Here is a 23,290-nt window from a genome sequence, read left to right as displayed (position 1 = left end):
ACATAAAGATTTAAGGTTGGTTTTTTCATGGGAAATGAATAAGCTTGTTGCTAGCACCACTACCTAGGACTCTTTCATCTAACCTAGCATATTTAGTCGCTCCATGTCAACAAGGAGTAATACAAGAATATTGACATGTTGTCCGTTGACTACGACTTTTGGCCTAATCTCTTAGGCCCTGACTCATTCTTCATGGACGAACCTTGCTGAGGAAACCTTGGGTTTTCAGGGCATGTGATTCTCAGCTAGAAATCTGATTTCCTTAGTTCCTCTTGCCTTCGGCAGTCGGCATCAAGAGGGGGCCTTGGATGGTAGCCTAAACCTGATAGAGAAAAACAACAGCACATCAATATCTCCAAGGAGATCACGTGTGACCGTCCGAACAAGACCAGAACGTGGTATTCACCCGCACTTGTCATTTATTGTTGTCTTTAACACCTAGATTTCATTATTTGATGTGTCTTTTGTCAAAACTCGAAAAGTTTAGTGGATGATATGGTTGTTTTGGTATTTGATTAAATGATTGAAAAATTATAGACATATATTTGTCTCTTGAAGTTCTTTTTCAAATACTATACTTTTACGAATGGACTACAAAGCAACCCTTGTTTCACACAATGCTGAGTGGAAGTCCCACGATGCCATGTAGGCATCACATTCTCGTACACACCCACGGCAAGGGTTTGGGTCCCGAATGGAGCTTTTTACATATATTTGTCTCCGAATGCAACACAACACAATCATGCTTCATGCAATCAGATGGACATACTATGTACTCCCTTCGACCCAAGCTTGTTTTTTAAATGGATGTGTCTAGCACTAACTTGATGATAGATATATTCATTTGAGGGACAAGCTTTTTTCGAACGGAGGTAGTAGCACTTATAAAATTCAAATCAATGACCAAACGATCCACACATGTCTGTCACCGCTGTCTGTCTCAACTCTCGCCTAATTAACCACCTATCGCGACGTCAGTAGTTCCCACGGCCACACTCCCATCCCCGCCGTAGCCATGCACCGCGCTCTCCCCCGCCGGCAACGCTGCGGTGGCGTGCGGCTTGAACCCCGGGAGGTCGCAGGGTATGTGCGGGATGAAGGGGCAGTGCTTGGTGGGGTCGGCGTAGAACATGGCGCACTCGATGTGCGGGCGCTGGCCGGGGAAGCCGAGGATGCAGTTGCGCCGGACGTCGAGCACGCGGCTCCTCACCAGCTCCATGCAGTGGTAGCCGACCGAGTGGAAGTAGTTGTCGGAGAGCGATAGGTTGGTGAGCTTGCCGGTCTTGGCGAGGAGGCAGAGCACGTCGGGGACGTGTCCGTAGAGCTGGTTGCGAGCGAGGTTGAGCTCCTCGACGTCGGCGAGGCAGCCGAAGGAGAGCGGGATGGGGCCGCGGATCTGGTTGCCGCCGGCGTCAAACACGGTGAGCCCCTCCACGAGGCCGATCTCGTAGGGCAGGCAGCCGGAGAATTCGTTGTTGAGGAAGAGGATCTCGGAGAGCGTGCCGGAGACGTTGAAGATGGAGCGCGGGATGGGGCCGGTGAACCTGTTGTTGGCGACGACGATGTACTCGGCCCTGCTGGTGCCGAAGGTGCTCTCGGGGATGACGCCGGTGAAGGCGTTGTTGTTGAGGAAGAGCGCCTCGACGGAGATGCCGAAGACGGAGGGCGGCACCTCGCCGGCGAAGCCGTTGAAGCGGAGGTCTAGGAAGGCGAGGCGCCCCAGGGGCGGCACGGCGGCGGGGAAGGCGCCGGAGAAGGCGTTGTTGGAGAGGTCGAGCTCGTAGAAGTAGCGCAGGGAGGTGAGCTCCGGGAGCACGCCGGAGAAGCTGTTGGAGTTGGCGTGGAAGAGCGCCAGGTCCGGGAAGGCGTCGATGAAGCCGGCGAGCGTGGGCGCGCAGAGGTGGAAGCCGTTGAAGTCGATAGAGGCGACGGTGAGCGTCTTGTTGGCGTCGTCCGGCGGCGTGTCGCAGTAGAAGCCCTTGTACGAGCTGCCGCCTTTAGAGCTGTCGCAGATCTTGGTGCCCACCCACGTCGCCGTCACGTTCAGCGGGTCGCTCGTGATGGTCCGCTTGAACGCCTGGATCACCGGGTACAGCCGCTTCAACTTCTCGTTTTCGAAGTCCCACGGCGTCGGCTCCGGCGGTGGCGACGGCGGGCACGCGGGAGGTGGCGGTGGAGGGCACGCCGGAGGTGGCGGTGGAGGGGGCGGCGGGCACGGCGGTGGTGGAGGTGGAGGCGGTGGCGGGCATGCGGGAGGTGGCGGTGGCGGTGGAGGTGTCGGCGGGCACGCGCAGCCTTCCAGTGACACCGTCGACGGCACGCACACGCAGCCTACCACCGACACCCTCGACGCTGGCACATGATCGCCGACACCCTCGACGCCGGCTAACTCCCTGCCCTCCTCACCGGCCCTCAACGACGGCACACTGCCGCCGTTCGCCGCCCCGCGGAAGCTTGCATGGCCGGAGTCGCCGTCGGCACTCACCACGGCGAGCACAAGCGCAAGTGCAAAGACGAGCGCATGTGCTGCAGCCGGCGACGGAGCTGCCACCATCGTTGCACGTCGCCGATCACTTGGCCGCGGCATGCGTGACACGCCTCCCCTCCCGTTCTCGGAGAATGGCATGTCGGCCGTGGTATAAGAAGGGAGAGAGAGACGGGTCCTTTTCCTGTCGCCATGGACGAGCAGACACAAGTGGAGGACGAGCGAGCGAATATGAAATGCTTTGGCGAAACGAAAGGAAAAGGGGTGGGAACGAGGGAGGCTTAAGTGGGAGACGGTAGTGGGGTTGGCGGTTAACTGGTCCTCGTCGGCGGTGGGAGAAGTACTACTCCGGCAGCGTGAAGTGCAGTGCAGTGAAGAGTAGTATGGACGTCGCAGGAGATCTCCGTCCGAATCCGATCTGGCATGCATCCTCGTGCAATCGCCATCGTGATGATTCAATTCCCGCGCGATCCCCGGGCGCCGGGGTAAACTCTTCTTCAAATTTGCGCAATGGCTAGCTAGCTAGTACTACTGATCTAGTAGTAGTGGTTAGCATTGCCTATTTGCAAGTGTCAATTTAGTCAAATAGTTTCGGCAGCCCTAGCTACCTGGCGAGCGAGTCTCTTGGCCAGTGAAGAAGGCAATGACGGCAGAAGGATTTGCTCAGGTTTTTCCCTCAAAAAAGATTTGATCAGGTCTAAGCAGAGGAGCAGCAGAAGGGCAGGTACATGATGATGCTGTGTTCACCTGTTCTCATTGCCTTTGTTCCTGTCGACATGATTGCAGCCACGGACAAAGGCACTTATCGATGATTGTTGGGCATCACAGTGGGACAACAAAGGCACTCTAAAACAAATTGGAAGATGCATCGCCAAGAAAGAAACAAAGGAATGCACATTGAGAAACTTTAGGTAAACAAATAAACTCCTGATGATATATCCAAACTGCCCCCATCATCGGTTATGTGTCCTTTTTTTTACGACAGGGACACTCTTTTTTTTTCTCTTTTTATAAGGGACACTCACACAAGCGGCAGCAAAGGTTGTTTTGCTACGGCTCGTGCAATTCGATTTGCCAGTTGAGGTCCCCTCTGCCTATGTGCGAGCCCCGTATCTGGCACTCCACGCAATTTAATTGCTTCGTGCGCCTACACCCTACCAAGTAACTAGATCGGCAACGCGTCTTGGCGCGAGGGTGCCGGTCCTAACCTTTTGTCAAGCAGGTAATGCTAAATCAGTAAGAAGCACGCCCTGAAGTATGTAATCAATGCACGGTTCAACACCAAAAGCAATGCAAATCTTTAACCTCGTGAATTTTCCAATCAAAGTACATATCACAGAGTACAATTGAGGCACATCAAGCTCGGCACAAAGGAATAGGCCAAGTAATGTTTAATGGATCAGGCTTGAGTAGCACATAGGCAGCAAGACAGTACAAAATATTGAAAGCGAGGCATTTACACAGGAGGCTAGTGACAATCAGATAGCAGTCCTTCGCCAAGGACGGTTGAAATTCCTCGTCTCTCAAAAAAAAGGTCGCTCAAAGAAAAGTTGAGTAGCATTGGCCCGAAAGTGAATAAAAAACCATATTCCTCGAGAAGATATCTCAACATTTTTACAACAATAGACATCTACAGTGACCAAGAAGGAACTATCAAGAAGGCAAGATTAGTAAACTAACATCAAGCAACATATTCCTGGAAACGTTTAGCACGATTAGTAAACTGACATTCTGTAGACCAAGGAAACATACATGTCTTTGACCAACCTAATTTAAAGGAGAATTTCTTTCAATCTTTGACCAACCTGTAGTTATTGTCACTCTTCCGTCCACACCTTATAAAAATGAACAGAGGAGTAAAATAACAAAACACGGTGCTTTAGTTAATGCAACAAAATATGAACCCTAACAAACATGAAGGCATAGGATGATGGTTAAGAAAGTCAATAGCAAATAAGTAGTGAGAAAGTAGGTCACCTCACTTAATCTACCTTCTGCAATATACAATACGATCAACACTTCTTTGTTTCATGTAAGGACCAGTACCAACTCTGGGTGTTAGTGAAACAGTTAATGGAAAGACCAATGTTGGGGTTTGTAATGTTTCAAATAGATACTCTACATAGTAGGTGACAGATGCAAATCCAAAACTTTGTGATGAGACACTCTTGATTGTTGATCGGATGTTTTCCCTTTATTAGTACATTCTACAATTTTTTGGCTGGTGAGAATAGGCAACCAATACTAACCCTGTCATACAACAGTTCAGGTCCACAATGTTGTTAAAATCAATTCCATAGATCCATCAAAATAAAATGTTGTTCACAAACCATTCTCTTATGGAAGACCAAATTTTAGCAGTACCAAAATGATCCACGGTGCTACTGGTTTTACTAACGTGACGAAACAAAATCCACACTCTAAAAATGAATTACTAAATACCTGATTAGGCAGTGGACACATTTTCTATGGCTTAGGCAGACCAAATTAAGGAGAACTGAGAACATCTTTGTTAACGTCACAGGGTGTACAATGTACAATGTTCTCAATTCTACTGACTATGAAACATATGTTCTCTATGGTCTTACAACATTATAAAAATTATCTTATCAACGACTGCATTAAGAAAGAGAACAAAGAAGTCCTAGCAAAATAGCGGATGGGAGCACATTTTAGTATCCACATGAATGAGGTACACACGATGCCGGTCCTTGTACCACCTAACTATCATTTTAACTACAAGCTTTGGATCTTCAGTTGGATAAATCACAAGGCTTTGGTTTCAGTTAGAGTTACAAACTTTGGGCCTTCAGACAACAAATGTACCAGCAATCAAATGTACCTTCTGCTGACATGGGCGTCAAGGTTGGGGGTGACGGCGACCTCGCCGTCGGGGTTGACGCTGCCAGCAACCTTGGGGTCAGGGTAGGGGCTCGCGACGATCTGGCCATCACGTCCTAGTGCAGTAAAGAGTAACATGGTTTCAATATTATAACAAGCATCAACTAAAGAAGTGCACCTATATGTAGAACAAGCACATTTGTTGCTAGTTCTCGTCTCACATCACATCTTAATCCATTCATGTACAAAGACTAACAATCAATCATGGCAAGAATCTGAACCCTTTGGCTAACAAGTTGAACAAAATAGAGAAATAATGGATGGAGGAGAAGAGGACATTGGAGGGGCGTTCATACCTGCAGAGGCAGATCTCAGGTTGGCATGGGTGGCACGAATCGGACCGGCGAGCTGCGTGCTGCTCTGGGGCTGCGCATGATCCGGCGAGCCGTGTGGGCTCAGGGGCGGCCGGAAGAGCAGTGTGCCGCCGGTGCTGCCATAGTCGTGAGACATACACACGGATACGCCAAATGGTATTTCCCTGACGAAGCAGGGACACAAGATTGAACTCCATCTGTAGAAATAGTAATCATCAAATATTAGATAGCCTCCGAAGAAAAGATTAAAAGACAGAATACTCATCAGAAACAAGAGATAAATAATGCAGAATGGGAAACCCAAGGTGTTACATGGAATAACCTTTTTTCAGAAATAATTCAACTCTATCGTGAAGCAAGCTATGAACAAAACAAGACCAGACCGTTCATAGTATATACAGTTATTGAAGAGCAAGTAGTATATAAAATTTAGAGCTAAGTATCATTAAGGGCTCCTTTAACATAAGCAGAGATAGCATGATCATAATATACATATAAACACGCTGGCAGTAGGAAGCCTTGTTATCCATGCACCCCAGAAGAAGGACATCATCCACACAGATAGGCATCGTTATAGATGACACAAGCAAAAGCACAACTATTACTAACTATTCTTAGGGTTTAATACAAAGCAAATCCACCTAAAAAGAGTACTATCATGGATGTAACATTGTATCAAGAAAAGAAAAGGAGAGACATGTAGTAACTGGACACTGAAGGCATATCATCTCCTAGGATACTATGGTAAAACTACAACTAAGCTTAAAGTTATACTTTTTTCACAGAATAAGAACTGTAGCCAGATACATGACCCCAGATGATGCACCCTTCTTCTCGCCTGCGGCTGGGCGACAACTACATAATTTCTTGCCTTGCACTGACACTACAAATAGTAACCTATTCAGGAACTAAAATAAATGAATTCCTTACCTACTGCATTTTGTGAACCAAAATAAGTGGGACCATATCTAGAGTATCATTTTGGCAGAATCATTTACCTATGCATGACTACATCATCTTTATGTGGGCCTTGCTACAACATGCGGTGATTGTTCTGCACATAAAACAATTTATCAGAAAAAGATTATTTCTTCCTCCATAAAATTTGTCTAAATAAAGTACACAAAATATAAGCACATTAATATACTTGGGTTGTCCTACAAATTTAACTAAGCAAAGCAATGAGTGTAGGAAGCTAAATTGCAATCTACACCATACTAATACACAACTGAACAGTACTGGAACCAAAAGATCAGTAATATATATGTGGATAGAAACAATATATAGAAATGCAGTGAAGCCATACTACTATGCAAAACAGTACTGGAACTAAAAGATCAATAATATATGATAATGTTCCTTGGTTATTGCTAAGAAAAACTTCTAGAGTATGCATGACTCTTGAGATAGGACATAAATTAAGAGTGTTTCTACGACCACTATCGAGACATCCATGTTTTGTTTTTGAACTCAGAGGATGCAAGTTAGTGAGATTAATTCTATCCAAGACGAACATGCACTCATGTTCCAGTCTATTAGTATAATTGTCCATCGGAAGTGTTAGCTGCAACAAACAAAAAGCCTGATTAGTAGATTCACCGTAACAATTGTATGTTTGTTCACCTGGAATAATGCATCATGCAACAATTTGTAGGAATTGAAGTATCCAAATTACTATGAATGATGTCAGGTTTGTAAATTCTCGACAACTTTGAAGCCCTGAGTTACCTAATCAAATCAAAGTGTATAAAATAGATAAAGTAGAATGCTCATTGCCTACCAGCTGCTGCAGCAAAATAATTTCTGAAGGTTTCCTGTTTTTGCCATCTTCAGGCATTGGCCAAAGTGTGCAGTGCAGAGGATCTTTTGGTTCTTCCGAGATCTGAAACAAATTTTTCACAGAGAAATGTAAGCATCAATTGTTTTGCTAAAGACGGTTCTCATGCTAACAATGTAACAAGGAAATTCCTTGGCCCTCTCAAAATCAAGGACCAGTAAGATGGTGTCAACTTGTAAGATCAAAAACAAAAAAATGAAATTGAAATAGCCAGTGGAAGGCACAGTGGGGCTACGGACGTACCTAAGAATCAGAGGCACACACAGAAAGAACGGCGCTGGACAAGAGAGTGGTATGCCTAGCCTGCAGTTCGTTCAGATCCTGAGGCACATTCAACACCGTGGACACATCCGACATCTCCAGCTCATCTGCGCAACCAAAATCCTGTCATCAGTCAATCCGGTGCTCCGAGTCCCCTAAACCGAACCATGAGTAAACAGTACCTTGCAAGTTAATAGTTTCACCTGCAACTGCACATGTCGCTTATCATAGAAGTTTTTGTAGGCAAAAAAAATAGTATACTTGGTAAACAACTGTGACCAACAGCCAATTTTCTTTCTAAGCCAATAAGATCAATTACATGGCAGATTCCTATTGATGATTCAACTCCTGCTTTTCCCCTTCTGAGTAGATCTGCTTGCATGTATTTCTGTATTAAAATAAAAGTGGAGTGATTAGTTATCGATTATTAACTAATGTATCACATAGAGATCACTATGTATTAGCTAAATCTTATATTAAATTCAACTAAGATGAACAGAAAAAAATCTTAACATATCTCAAGTTGATCTGTAACCTCATAAGCCAGGCATCAGCATGAAAATAACAAGATGAACAAAATGTTTTATATCTCAGACAGAGGTCACATACCAGGAAGCATTGGTACAACCAAACACTGATTTGCAGTTTGACGGGTGGATGAAATTTCTGCAAATTAGCTCTTTCAGACCACAGGTTCCTGACAAAGTGACAATGCACCTGAAAATCAATTGAAAGCAAGCGAGAGTTGCTTGAAAAACAAGCATGCGCTCGTCTTCATCGTGTAGAAGGAATGCCAAGCTAAAGTAGCAGGTAACATGGGTCACACACTCATTCCTCACAATAGAGAATTAGCTCATATATAGAAGCAAAAAAATGTAATCCCTCATAGCAATAAAAGGATGGCTGAGATCCAAAACATCTACAATTATGATTAGTGGTCATTGTTTCCGCCCACATAACCACCCAAACCGAAACATTCGAGGTCACATCTCAACATCTACAAAGCAGTAAAGAGACCAGGATTAACCGCCCATGTGGATGACAACACTTGATGCCAGGTATGTGCAGTTTTGATTCTTAAATTGATTACTTCACTACAACAGACTAATAGTGAACCTAAATGGATAGTCCATCAAAGAATAGTGCAAAACTACAGATTCAGATTATGCAGATCATGTTAAATTAAGTACCCGTATACATGTGCAAATATTTACCTTTTGTGCGTCTCTTCACCTCTCATCATTATCCAGGTGAGCACTCCAGCATATCTAAACATTTATAGTTACTACTATAACTCATGTGAGGCTTGGAACATCGACGTGGTTATCGTAATGTCGTCTAGAGCTCCACCAGGACGGACCTCGTTGAAAAAAAGAGAGAACCAGTTACTTGGATTAAGATATAAACATGAGCCAAAGCAGAGCATAACTTCATAAATGTGATCGTTTCCAGCATCATCTCCTAGAAGAAGAAAAATTCAAAGAAGTTGCTATATGTACAGATAAAGGTGTATTGCTTATATAGAAAGCTATACCTTGCATAAGTACACACAGACATTTGCCACACGGGTTTAGCAAGCCAGCAATGGACCATCTGCCTATCTACTATAAATAGAGTGTCCTTAAATCTGATTACATGAGCCAAGGAAGATCATGATCCTCTCTCTCTCTATCTCTCTCTCTCTCTCTCTCAACCAAAATCTTGATTCTAATCCACTGCACAACAATCATGGATGCACGGGTCACGGCAGCTGGCGTGGGTGCGCTGACCAGGGGAGGATCAGTGCCGAAATTGTAGTACCATGCATATATAACATCTTAAATTGGTAAGTGCCTTTGTTGGCATCAACTCCAAATTGTGCCAAGCTGCAAATTTACTATATTAAGTAAGAAAATAGGAAAAAGTATAATTCCTAGAAATGAAGGAACACATTGGTTATTACAAATAAATAAATGAAACATCACATGAATGTAGCCAGATGAGTATTTTCTGAATTTATTAGAAGAATAAATTAGGGAGAACCTTTCAGCCATGTAATGTAAATACTAATTATGCATTTTAGAACTAAACTGAGCTCAAAGCAACATTTATAGCTGCTACCATACAGTGGTGGTAAATACTAATAAGAAGCAAGTAGAAAATTGTTTTGTTCTCAGCTGTGAGATGGGAATCCAAATGCACAAGCCTTCCCAAGTGGAGATCACCAGGAAAAAGGTAGAAAATATTTAATTATAACATGTAGGTTAAGGACGACGTAATAACGGAATCTTTATTAATAACCTGGGCTAGAGGTTGTACTTATGCAAGAACTAAAAACACCGACGTCACGACATGGTCTCTGATATTGAGTTCATGAATTGGATAGATTCTTGGCTGGAAATACGCAAAAAAAATTGGAATTCGAAGTGTTCACGGAAGCTGAAACAGAACCATATCTATGTTTACAGCAGGCTTATGATATTATGGTATGCCTTTTCTTCTCTAACTGTCGGAATAAACCTTTGATGGTTGGTACTAAGATAAAGGCACATGTTCCATCAGAAAATAATCCCCTTATGGTCCAGTCCATCAAAAACAATATATTCCATGTCATGCTTTCTCAGTTATTTTTGGTATCATTACAATTGTATAAGAAGAATGCATGATAAAGGCTGGAAGATATAAAAGGGCAACAAATTTAAATAGAGCCTTTGTTTCTATCATTTTTCCACCTGGAGAAGTGGCGTTGCTTGGGCAAGTAGTGATCTAAACACTCTTATATTTCTTTACAGAGGGAGTGCGTGGTTATTATTTCAGTTTTCTACATGACGCATGCATGGATTATTATTATTTTCAGAACAGCAAGGAGTGGTTCTATGACATGTTTTTTTGCTGGTTGTTTATAATGTCCAGTTGAGTTTGTAAAACCTAATAATTTCTCAAGTAGTGCAAATCAGTGTCGAACCATCAAATTAAACTGATGTTTGTCAGTGAGGAACAGCTTGCTGTTTGTAATAACAGAATAAGTTAGAAACCATCGCAATCTTAAGGCTAATCGATTGAAATTCCGAAAGTAGTATATTCCAAGCAGAGAACAGAATTATTACTTCATATAGCTTCTTACGTAATTAGTGTTAAAAATAAAATTGCACAAAAAGACGCAAACTTTGTTACACCTGAATTTAACCAAGCGGTCAGAAATTTACCTCATTTTGTCTTAGTTACTCATCACATGCCTTGATCATCGACAACTTCCTTTCCATCTCCACCGTTCCAAGGGTAGCGTCTTAGCTACTCATCCAATGATCTGATCATCGATAGCTTCCTTTCCATCTCCACCATTCAAAGGTAGCATCTACAGGTTCATTCTGTTGACAAAAATAATTCCTGTAAACAAATACTAATGCTACAAAGGAAATAAGAAAAATTGGTTGTTTGCCTGTTGCATGGGTCAGGTGGCTTTATGAGTCAAATCATGAAGAAATCATGTGTTATATAAATCAGCACTTTTGCAAGTGGTCGGCTCTATGGTAATCTCAAAACTAATCTGAAAAAAAGCAAATACAAAAGAATCATCACACCATAGGACAAAAGCATATGTTCTGTCAACAAAGATACAAAACACACAAGCAACAAATGCAGGTCAATACCAGCTATTTGAATGAACCCAAGAAAAATATTCCATGCCATTCTTTACGAAATTTAGATGAAAATAATGTATCAGCAAGCATATGCTCCTAAAAAAGAAGCCATGTCTAGGCATCATAACAGAGGTTTCCTGTGATAAGAATCAAGCCAAAGAGATTGTTATTTAAAAATAAATACATGAGTCTGTGAACAAACAAACAGCAAGGATCAATTATATGTGAGCAAATAACAGAGAATACTTTGTAAACATGCTGAGCTATAGTGTACAGAACAATGGCTCAAAATCTGCTCCTCACACAAGCATGTGTAGGCATCTAATTCCTAATCAGAGAACCCCTGGACTAAATGATCATTGCCAGCTTATTTTGAAATATCAATTCAGAAACCAAGTGTATCACCATAAAGATTTAAACATATGGTTGAATAATACAGAACAAAGAAAATTGTTGATGGGATTGAGCCATCCTACTGCTGGTTGTTGCAACACATCGCTGCAATTCGTATAATTTCAGTGTAAGTAGCAAGCAGCCAAGTGCGGCTAATCTGCACCCGGGCTCAGCTGCACCCACGCTTAGGAAACAATTCAAATAAAATACTAGAAAAATTCAAACAATTCCAAATTTTTTTGTGGTGGTAGATAATTTGACGCGTGAGGTGCGCCCCAAAATTCAACTCATTTGAGCATCTGAGCAGCTCTCGGCAAAAAAGACAAAATCAGGGTCTGTAAAAATGTATACTGTTCACGCACTGTTTTGACCCGATTTGTCTTTTTTGCCGAGAGCTACTAAGATGTCCAAATAAGTTGAATTTTGGGGCGCACCTCACGCGTCAAATTATCTACCACCACAAAAAAATTTGGAATTTTTTGAATTTTTCTAGTATTTGTTTTGATTTTTTTGCTGAGAGGGAGCAGATGAGCCCGGGCTCCAGGATGAATTATCCGCAGCCAAGCACATTGGTATAGAACCAGGTTTATTTATCCTCTTTAAAGTTCTAACTTCATAATAAAATCAAAGTCACCAAATCAAGTAGACAAATAATGTGCGGACAGAAGTATATCAAATTTCGAGAAGAAAACAAATACTTCATGAAGAACATGATATGACAATGATGCAAAGAAAATCAATATTCATATGAATCGTTTAAATAACTCAGGTCAATATAATCACACATGATTAAAAGGAAAGAACTGCATCAATATTTGGAAGAACAGATCGTTGCTCACCTGAACCAAGGCACAAACCCAAAGCTGTTTGTGGCTAGTGCAAGACCATTGAGGTATCAAATCCACCATGCCATTTTTCAAAGGGGGGGATACTGTATTATTTGGGATCTTTCTTCAGAACCTTAATTGAAATATCTCACATTCTATCCACAAACCTTCGAGTCATCCCTGTCAACCAATTCGTGCATACAAAGCATGGTCAGTTAAATTCAGACAAATGCATAATGCTACTGAACTTTAGTGCTGTTGTAATGGCGCTGAAGATTCAACCAAGGAGGGGTGTTGGCCTTACGATGTTGGCGTTGGGGATGGTATGCGCAGACCGGGGAAGAGGCACCACCCCTCCTTGGTTGAATGTTCAGCACCATGTAGCGAGCGGGGCCAGGGCAAGGGGATTTTGGACGGAGAGGGCATGTCGGCCTCCAGGATGGGCGTAGCTGGCCGGACCGCCAGAGAAAACAGCACACCGTCATCCGCCTCAAAGCCAGCAACCTACAACAGCAATAGGCCCCTGTTAGAAGAAAAAATTGTGGCCGTAGTAGTAGTGATGGCGTATGAACAAAATATGGCGTCCATGCAACGATGCAACTCAGATATCACTCAAAACACCATAGCTCAGATTACCCCAACTATCAGTGGAAGCTACAATCTACCGAACAGACAAATAGGCCATTCACGTGTTGAGCCAAGGTACTACATCACACGAAGTGGAACTGGAACTGTCGGCCACATAGGTCAAACTCAAATCAACATTGTTGGTAACCAGTTAGAGCTTGCAGAATAGAATCAGGCCATAGAAGCATTAACATGTATTACCAGAGGCACACCTGCAGCGGACACAGAAGGCACGGTGGGAGTGCCGCATCAAGCACTCGCGGCTGGTGCTCCTCGGCCGCACGCACCGCCTGGCCTCCGACTTGGCCGCAGAGGTGACAAGAAATAACATGATTTGGTGGCTCCTCGGAAGATGGGACGAGGCCTCCGGCCATTTGTGCGCCATCTTCGGGGTCGAGCAGGAGGGCTCGATAGCCGGCTGCGCTCCCTCCGCAAGGCAAGCAATAGGTAGAGCCGGAGCACAAATCGTCGGAATCTTCATCGGGAGCAAGAAACAACAGCAGTAGTAGACCTGCATCATGTATCACATGAGCACCTAAGATGAATCACTAGTAGAAAACGGAGCTTTAAAACCGATTCGTAAGGGCCTTTAGTGCCGGTTCCATAACCGGCACTAATTGGTGGGCACTAAAGCCCCCCCCCCCCCTTTAGTACCGGTTCGGCATGAACCGGCGCTAAAGTGCCACCACGTGGCGTGAGCTCGCGCCCTGGTATGGGGGACCTTTAGTACCGGTACCGGTACCGGTACTAAAGGTTTTTTTTTAAAAAAAAATGAAAATTTTGGAAAAAAAAAATTTATTATTTTTTTTCGATTTTTAATTTTTCTGAATTATTTGGTCATTTAGTCTCTAATCACCTCTCTTAACTGCTCAAGTGTGGATCACTCATTCTATTCTCCTTCGTTTCCAAGTCTGCACTTGTTGTTTTCCTGACAATAGTAAGATGTCAATCCTATTAACCCTCAGTAGTTTAGCTTGAGTATGAAGTCACACATTTCACTGTTTGAGTTTGAAACTATTATTCTAAAAAACAGTAATTATTTAGTAACACTAATATTTCTTGAATAAGTTTGACCATAGTTTGACCAGATTTGACCAAAATTCAAAAAATTGAAATAATTATTTAGTAGCACTAATATTCTTGAGTAATTATGTAGTAACATTAATACTTCTTGAATAAGTAGTTTGACCAGATTTAACAAAAAAAATTAAAAAAACTTAAATTTGACCATATCTTTTTTCCTTTTGGAATTTGAGGATTCTAAAAAAATTGCAAACAGGCCATAGGCAGTCTCCATCGGATGCGGATTTTTGTGCTGAATTTTTTGATATATTATACGTTTTTTTCCGACATCGTATGCAAAAGTTATAGCCGTTTTACATTTTCCCTACACTTTCTGCAAAACAAGTCCAAATTTAAGTTTTCAAATTTTCCTAACGTGTAGATGTAGTAATATAACTACATCTCGAAGGATTTTATTTTTTTAAGTTTTTATCATTTTCTTTTGATTTTTTAAAAACTGAAATGGCGATACAGGGGGGAGGGGTAGAGTTTGAAAATTGTCCTATAGTGTCGGTTTGTGTCTTCAACCGGGACTATAGGTTAAGACTCTGTAGTGCCGGTTGGTGACACAAACCGGTACTATAGGTTAGACCTTTAGTACCGGTTTGTGTCACAAACCGTCACTAAAGGGGCTCGTGGGGCCCTGGCCTGACGCCAGCCTGCCACCACCCCTTTAGTACCGGTTCGTGGCACAAACCGGTACTAAAGGTTCATTACGAACCGGCACTAATGCATAGCCATTCGAACCGGCACTATTGATCACATTAGTGCCGGTTTTTTTACAAACCGGCACTAATGTGCTTCACGTTTGACCCTTTTTCTACTAGTGAATAGCCGAAGAATCAAAACCGAGAAAAAAATCATGCACCAAACGAGAACCTCAACCAGCCTCACGCCACACCAAATCCACTGTCAGCCCAATCCCTCCCCGGGATGCCCCTGCCCGGTCCCAAGGAGAGAGCCAACGGCTGCGCTGTCCGACGACGAGGAGAGGATGCGCAAGGAGAAGAACGGGTGAGAGAGAGACCTCGCTGTCGCCTCGCTCCCGTCCTGGCCCTCCCCGTGTTGGGCTAGACGAGGTGGAGCCCCACCTGCTGCCGACGAGCAGGTATGGATGCGATGGAGCTCGGGCCGGGATTGGAGAGAGGCGTGGCGGCAGGGCAGGGAGGCGTGGCGGCGGGGCAGGGAGGGGAGAGGAGGCTGCGGCGAGGCGGGAGGAGCGGGGCGCAGGGAAGGAGAGGAGGCGGCGGCGAGGCGGGATGAGCGGGGCGCGGGGGAGGAGAGGAGGCGGCGGCGAGTGCGGGGGGGGGGGGGGGAGGAGACGACAGGCGCGGGAGCCGCCGCTGCCGTCGCCGGATGAGGAGTGAGTGAGGGAGGAGGGAGGCGGCTGCAGGAGCGAGCGAGGGAGGAGGCGGCTAGGTCTCCGTTACAGGAGCGGCCGACCCTTTTATACCCCCACCACGCGAAATGACCGAAATGCCCTGGTGGGGGCATGGTATTTACATTCTGTTGCCATTACTATTCATTTCAGCAGTGTTTCTTCCAGATCCGACGGCCCAGATCCTCCCACCTCTCGATCCAACGGCCCAAAACTCATCAAGAGAACCGATCCAACGGCCGAGAGTCGCTGAGCTCTGAGGAGGCTCGGTGGAATATCCTTCTCTTATCTCTTGATGATCAAAAAGACCTGCAAAGAATCTCTAAAAAAGTGGTTTTGCTAGATGTCAAGTGCCTCGGGAAAAATGGTGTCAGCCGGGCAAGGCCGGAGGCAGCGGCGATGTGAGGAGCGCAGCGATAAGCGTCGGACCCAGCGAAGCCGAGCTAGTACCCCACGGAAGACTGGGACGACTACAGTGAAGCATGTCCACGTGTGCTGATCATGGGAGAGTGTTCTGCAGATCGGCAGGCTCAGAGCATCTCCAACAGCCGCGCTAAACAAGCGTCGCGCTGCAAATTTGGCCATTTTAGCACGCGCGCGCAACCCGCCCGGGTGTCTCTAGTGGGTGCGCAATAACCGCGCGCGCGGTATAAGGAGTTGGGCGCGCTGTCCGGTTCGCTATCTCGCGTGGTGTATTTGGGACGTCCGCTTCCACGCGCGGCACACTCGAGCGCTCGCGCCGCACTCTCTCCTCTCCGCCTCCTACGCCCCGCGCGCGCCGGCGCCGGCGAACTGCACCCCGTGGACGCACGCGCCGGCACCCCGCTCACCCTATCCTATAGCCGCGACCCGTCCACCGCCGCCGCCGCAAACCCTAACACGGGGGGCATTGGCCTCGCCTCCGCCGGAGCTCCTCCGACCATCGGCCTCACACGCGGCCTCTTCATGCCGCCGCTAATGACCTCGGCGACGGGTGGCGTCGCGTCGGCGCCGCCCTGAGCCGCCCCCCCCCCCCCTCGAGGCTCCGCAATGCGGCCCGGCCGAAGAAAGGCAAGGCATCGACGAAGAAGAACAAGGCGACGGACGTCGAAGGCGAGGAGGAAGAAGCTTGCAGGGCGTGGGACGGGCACGGCGGCTACCAAAGCGCCGGCGAGCTCACTCGTTGAGCCGGTGGCCGGCGCGCACAACATGTTCGACGAAATGCTCCCAAGGTAAAAAAATTCAACGTTTCTTTTCTTGTTTATTTTTTGGATGCATTTATATAGATAGCTTATTCGCATTGTTCAAAAAACTTTGTAGTCTCAATGATGATGCATACATGTCAACTATGCCGAGGAGAGGAGGGTGGCGGCCGAGGAGAGGAAGGTGAGCAAGCACTTGTTCTTCTTGGACACATCTATCCTCAATGAGCTGCAAAAGGAGTATGTTAATCTTGCCCGTGAAGAAGTCTTGATCCAAAAAAGAGCCATGATTCGTGCAATGGGTGGCGGTGGCCTTGGCGCCATGGGTGACGGTGGCCTCGGCGCCATGGGTGGCGGTGGCCTTGGCGCCATGGGTGGCATGGGTGGCTTCGGAGGTTCCGTGGGCGGTTTAGGTGCCATGGGAGGCATGGATGGCTTTGGAGCACCCCCCAACGCTATGACCGCCATGGGAGGCATGAGTTTTGCTTCTCTCATGGGAGGCATGGGTGCACCTCCGGCCGCCATGGGCGGAATGTCTTTCGATGTGCCTCCTCACACACATTCCCATGAAGGTGTCATTGAAGATCTTGCCAACACCGTCGGAGCTTCACGTGATGCGGTGCGTGATGAGGAGAGGGAGGAAGAATCATCTTCGGAGGAGGCAGAATCGTCTTCCGAAGATAAGGACGAAGACGAGGAGGAGGATTGATGTGTCTTTCGTTTGTGTCTTGAACTTGGTCTGCATTTTGAACTTGGTTGGATGAATTTGTGGGCATGATTTTGAACTTGTGGGCATGAATTTTTATTTATCATGTGTCACGTTCATTGCATTTTAAATGTTTTCAAATCTATTTTGTGTCCAAAATATCATATATACAATGCCCCGGCGAGTCACGCGCTATGCATTTTTTGCGCGCTGCTGGAGCGGCGCGCGCTGCATTTTAACGCGGCTGTTGGAGCCAGCACTGACGGCCGCACAAAACTAGACAAACAGCATGCGATAAACTAGTTTTTAGCACGCGACGCGTAGCGCGGTTGTTGGAGATGCTCTTAAGGCATGTGCAAGCACCTAGCGATGGCCTCAGATGCCACATCAGTTTAGGCTATAGCACACAAATAATTTATCCAACGCAAGTGATGTCATGCGGAAGCCTGCTCAGGTAAAGAAAGCTCCAATGTAAGGGCATGTACAATGCATAGCCTTAAGGTGATATTTCGCATGTCATGTAGGATCGGATATAACGTAAAGTAGGTTTGGATAGAGAAGCGGGATCCTCTTCAGGAGGCGGGTGCTTGAAGAGAAAAAATGTGGTCCGGTGACAAAAGTTGAAAAGGTTGGAGTGAAAGTAAAGGTGCATGTGTGCTAGAGTCTTTATTTTCTATTTCTTAATAAGACCCACTAATGATAGCTTGCATTGAGAAGAAAAAATAAATATAAATGCCTTAAATTACTTTTTAATATGGGCATATGTATTCATATGCCACCGTTGTATATGCCCTAAGTATATACATGGACCATTCTTTTTCTCTTAAGCACTCGGCTCCTACTTTCCTTCTCTCTCCAGTTTTCTACATGGACCACTCTTTTTCTGTGAAGCACTCGGCTCCTCTGCAGGATCCACCTCCCCTCTGCAAGCTATTACTAACTTTTTGGTCAGACTTTCCACGATGGCTTGTTTCCGACGTGTACCTGTGAGGCAGCTGTCCAGGGTGGCGCATTGGCCATGCCCTTAGAGCATCTCCAGCAAGTGCATAAAAATTTCACACCCAAAAAATACAGATTTTAGCGTGCGGCCCAGTTTTGAAGATGCTCTTAGAGGGATGGTCACTGCAACATCAAGCAGCGACCACGGGGGAAAGGTCGAGGGAAGGGCAGGGCAGCAAGGCGCCCACCGGCTGCTGGGGTGGAGGTAGGGGGATGGGGCGATGCAAAGGCTGGCGGTTGCGCCGTAAGAAGAAAGAGGTTGAAGATGATCAGTGTGGCGCAATCGTGGCCAAAATTCAAATGACACAAAAAGAAATCAGTTAACTGATTTATAGGCGTTCCCCCCAGAACAAAAGACCTGCAAAGAACCAACTGAATTGTGTTATTGTTTGTGCAAAGAGTAAAAGCAAAGAGCACAAATTGACGAGCATTTCAGTTGAGCGAGTGGTGATTAAAGCCTGTATGAACGGAAGATAAAAATGCCCGTCAATTAAGGACCTTTGAGCTGGAACTTTGGAATAACCTACTGATCCATGATTGGTTGTTCAAAAAGTGGCCTCAAAGTTCAAACACGCAGAGCATGCATTGCAAGTGGTTAGTATATACAGCATACAACTCCCCAGCTACGCGTGGTACCTTTTCAGTGCAACCACCCTTAGGAATCATGTTGCGACATGATACTGCAGAATAGACATACAGAACCAACGACAGACACGAGCAAGCACCGCATTTGTACATGCAAGACACAACATCGCACGTAGAGAGAGCTATGTTGCGAGCAAAGGTATACAGCATTATCCACAAGATGTGCCCATGGTAAACCTCGACAAGTTTCATGTTCATGGAAACAATATACAAATCATTCCACTTCCCAGATTGAAGAGCGTGCATCTAAACCCACGTATCAGCAGTTAAACATTATGCCCTGGATATCCAGAAATACTCTCAGCGGTGGATGGATCGCGGTATAGACTCTGAGGACGAGGCGAACTGCACTGGACAACTGGAGAGCTTCCTGATAAGCCAAAAAAGGAGCCATGGTTAAGAAACACAGCCATCGCCGGGAAAATGGTGATGATATTTGATAACATTTGTAAACAAAAACAGACAGACGAACACTAGCCATTTCAAAAGTAACCTCAGAAAAATTCTCTTGTGCCAATGAGTCCTCGGGATTAATGTTTGAGCATACACTACTATTAGGTATCCTTTTCTGAAAATATTATTTCATCGGTTTAATAAAATAGCCTGCAAGTAGGCTTCCAGGTACCTAGCATAAACTATGAACTTCCATAACCACAAAAAGACGACATAATGCTACCCTATTTCAGTATTCTTTTATCCAGCAGACAATATATTGTGCTCCAAGGGATTGTTCTTTCTAGAAAGAAAGCCCAAAAGAAACTCAATGACTTGAAAACATTAGACTTGTGAGATGCCAGAACTCAAAATAACGCAATGTACTCTCTCCGTTCGGAATTACTCGTCCAAGAAATGAATGTATCTAGATGTATTTTAGTTGTAGATACATTCATTTTTGTGACAAGTAATTCCGAACGGAGGGAGTACTTATATACTCCATGAGATTGTTTAGGAACGCGAGAGTGTTTAGGAATGTGTCCTCCATGCCATATGTAATCACATCTAGAATTAAGACCGAAGCCAGGCTTTGGGGGTTGGCGGGGGCCAAGCATTTGAGTTCTCTTATGCCGCGAGAGTAGACTTTTGAATTGAGGCCGTCCATGGACGGTCGGTCATGTATTTCAAAACTCTTCTTAATTAATGAGATGAGGCAAAGCTTTTGCCTCCGTTTCGAAAAAAAAATATACTCCATGAGATTAAAAATCAAGTAGAAACTTCAAAGAATGACACGATTGTTAAGGATTGAAGAGCCTATTCTCTGTCCTGACTTGCATTTTGTGTAGAGCAACGGGTGGCGGCAATTCGTTTGAATTTGTTCCTCTAACGATATGTAAACAGAAAGACAAGCTACAGTAGTAGGAGAATCATAATATACCATAAAACTATGTGAGCAGCATAGGTTACAATAGTTAATAAATATGCCCAAAAAATGCGGCTAGTGGTGAGCCCGACTCATGATGTTTTTTCTTTTCTTTTGAGGTAGACTCATTGATGTTGATAAACTGAAAGTGATAGAAATATGATTCTTTGCATATTGAAGCCAACAGAGGCAGTTCTATAATTTTAAAACAGACAGATAACAACTAATTTCGACTTAATCATGATGCTGATAAACTGAAAGTGATACAAATACAAGTCTTGGCATATTTAAAGCCAACATAGACAGTTCTATTAAATTCTAAAACAGACTGATTGGAGCTCTTCTTATGACTTAATCATGTCACAGAGTCCCTCTCAAAAAGAGGAAACAACATTATGATCCCAGAATATGTTCAAAAAGGAGTTATAGTAGTAGCTTCTAACAATTATATTTTAGCCTCTAGGCCCTACTAAACTCTAGTCACCTCACGTCTCATGCCTTCTGTCAATACAACATAAAAGACACTTTTGAAGCATTATAATGGCCCTTCGATAGCATCTTCCAGGGATTTTTAGCGACTGCCCAAACTTGAGATCCAAGAGGCATTGAACAAATTCCACAGACAATGTTAACTACGCCCAGAAAAATGCTAAGGATGTACTCCGTACAACACAGAAGCTATTAGCTTGTTTGGATCACTCGGTTTATAATATACCATATAGATGCGAAAAAAATAGTTGCTTTAAGAACTCACCAAATGGGCCAAAATATTTCTTCTACTCAGCCTTCTTTTGTTTAGGTGGTTGCCCTGTCTTGCTAGCGACGGTACTCAACTGCCTTGACAGTATGCTGTGTGCTAAACCAACCTTTTCATCAATAACATCCTGGTGCCTCTCATATACCGGGGGAACCAACAGAGCGAGTAGTACACCTGAAAGAAAGCCCAAATGGTGTAAACTTGGTGTAAAAAAAGTAATCCAAATACTGCAGAAATCCAAGAGGACAAAAATATGAAAATTCATTATAACTCACCAATGTAAATGAGCGTAAAGAAGTTGAAGAGCATCCCAATACATGAAACCACCCATAGAGCCATTATAACCTTTTGCACCGAGCAGACAATGAGACAAAAGGTGATCGTACATGAGGCACAGTACAGAGAGAAGTTTGTGTGTGTGCAAGTATCTGAAACGTGCACACACGAGCAAGTGATGGGTACGCAAGAGAGATACCTGTATAAAAACTGTCCGGTCTCTCTTGATGGCAATGCCATGGGCAACAGCCAACACCTTGTTTATCCATACAAGAGCCCGACCTACAACTTTCTCAACGACCCCATCTGAGACCTCTAGATTAGGCAGTGGTGGAAGAGGTCTGCAAACAACAGTACTTGTTATTGCGATATTGCATAAATAAATGAAGTGCAAAACAATGCCACGCAATAATCAATTAAGATGCACCGACTAGTTTATAACTAGTCTCCATCAAGTTAACAGAAACCCACGTTGTGACCAATTGCAACAAGCTCCTAAAGCTGGTTATGGATTGTCCATGTTGAAAGGCAAATGTGGAGCACTTAATACTGATAACTATGGAAACACAAACAGATTGCTTTTGTAAGAGACCTACACATCATAATTACAGTATATGCTAAGAGATAAAGGACATGTGCTAGCAAAAGGAATATCAAACTGCTGTCATAACTTGACTGTAAAGTTAAGGAACCTCTTTAGTCTTTACTTTGTAGAGAAGGGAGCATGTAGGTTCATGATAACTAGTGCGCTAGTGGACAAGTGGTAAATTAGAAGATCCTCTGCACACTGAATGGGTAGATCCAACCTTGAACCCACTCTAACATCTTCCAAAGATTAATCTCAATCTAGGACCAAATTCCAAAGAGCTCAGGCCCAAATTCTACAAAACGTCTGAAGTACAGTAATACACATTGTAGCAAACCGACTGGACGACTTCAGTTTGAACAATCCAACAAGCAATTCGGCAGTAAGATATCCAGGACAGTGTGATACAGCAACATTTGCGCGACTGGACCTACTCCAATTATGATCCTAATCTGTACCCGATACTCGTCAGTAGACACAGAGCGTACGGCCATAGCAAGACAGGGGAGCAGTTCAGTTCTAGATCAGATCTCGAACGAGAGCTACTCCTACTCTGGACTGGAGTGGCGAGGCAGGCCGGGCGCCAGCGGGAGCAAAGTGGGGAGTAAACGCATGGACGGACCTGTTGAGCAGCGAGGCGGACTTGGCCCAGAAGAAGAGGATGACGACGAGGAGGAGGAGGGCGTTGGAGAGGACCGACGCGAGGCTGTACCCGGCGCGCTCGAAGAGGAACCAGACGAGCGTGGCGCCCGCGACGGCCGCCGCGGAGGCGTTCCTCCGCCTCCAGAGGAGCAGGTCGGCGACTGGGCGAGCAGCGGCGGGGCAGGGTCAGTCAGTCAGTCCCGCAGATCGGCGGAATCGGGAGGGGGGAGCGTGCGTGCGTGCGTACCTGCGCCGCCGCCGAGGAGGGCGTGGAGGGGCCGGTGGTGGGCGGCGGCCATTGGGATCGGCGGGGGTGGCTAGGGTTTGGGCCGCGGCGGGGAGGAGTGTCACGGCTTTGGTCGAGCTTTGGGAAATGGGGATTGTGGTGAAGTGGTGATGCGCACGAGGCGACGAACGTGCCGAGATGAGATCTCCC

The 23,290-nt window shown here is 45.3% G+C and overlaps 2 protein-coding genes across 2 annotated transcripts; both read right to left on the bottom strand.

Annotated features, from left to right (window-relative positions):
* Nucleotides 1–659: 659 nt before the first annotated feature.
* On the bottom strand, nt 660–2,796 carry LOC125534446 (uncharacterized protein At4g06744-like). Its single transcript, XM_048697671.2, has one exon. The coding sequence runs from the start codon at nt 2,624–2,626 to the stop codon at nt 956–958; it is 1,671 nt and encodes a 556-aa protein (XP_048553628.2). The 5' UTR covers nt 2,627–2,796; the 3' UTR covers nt 660–955.
* A 16,505-nt stretch (nt 2,797–19,301) lies between these two features.
* On the bottom strand, nt 19,302–23,290 carry LOC125540225 (reticulon-like protein B11). The gene is made up of 6 exons (XM_048703801.2): nt 23,102–23,290; nt 22,835–23,015; nt 21,826–21,967; nt 21,626–21,695; nt 21,348–21,524; nt 19,302–19,606 (listed from the first exon to the last, which is right to left on the bottom strand). The coding sequence occupies exons 1-5, from the start codon at nt 23,151–23,153 to the stop codon at nt 21,370–21,372; spliced, it is 600 nt and encodes a 199-aa protein (XP_048559758.2). The 5' UTR covers nt 23,154–23,290; the 3' UTR covers nt 19,302–19,606; nt 21,348–21,369.

The sequence above is a fragment of the Triticum urartu genome, chromosome 2A (assembly GCF_056163025.1).
Source record: "Triticum urartu cultivar PI428250 chromosome 2A, HENAU_Tu73, whole genome shotgun sequence".
Lineage (NCBI taxonomy): Eukaryota > Viridiplantae > Streptophyta > Magnoliopsida > Poales > Poaceae > Triticum > Triticum urartu.
The sequence above is the reverse complement of the archived record's forward strand: the minus strand, read 5'-3'. Positions and strand labels throughout refer to the sequence as shown.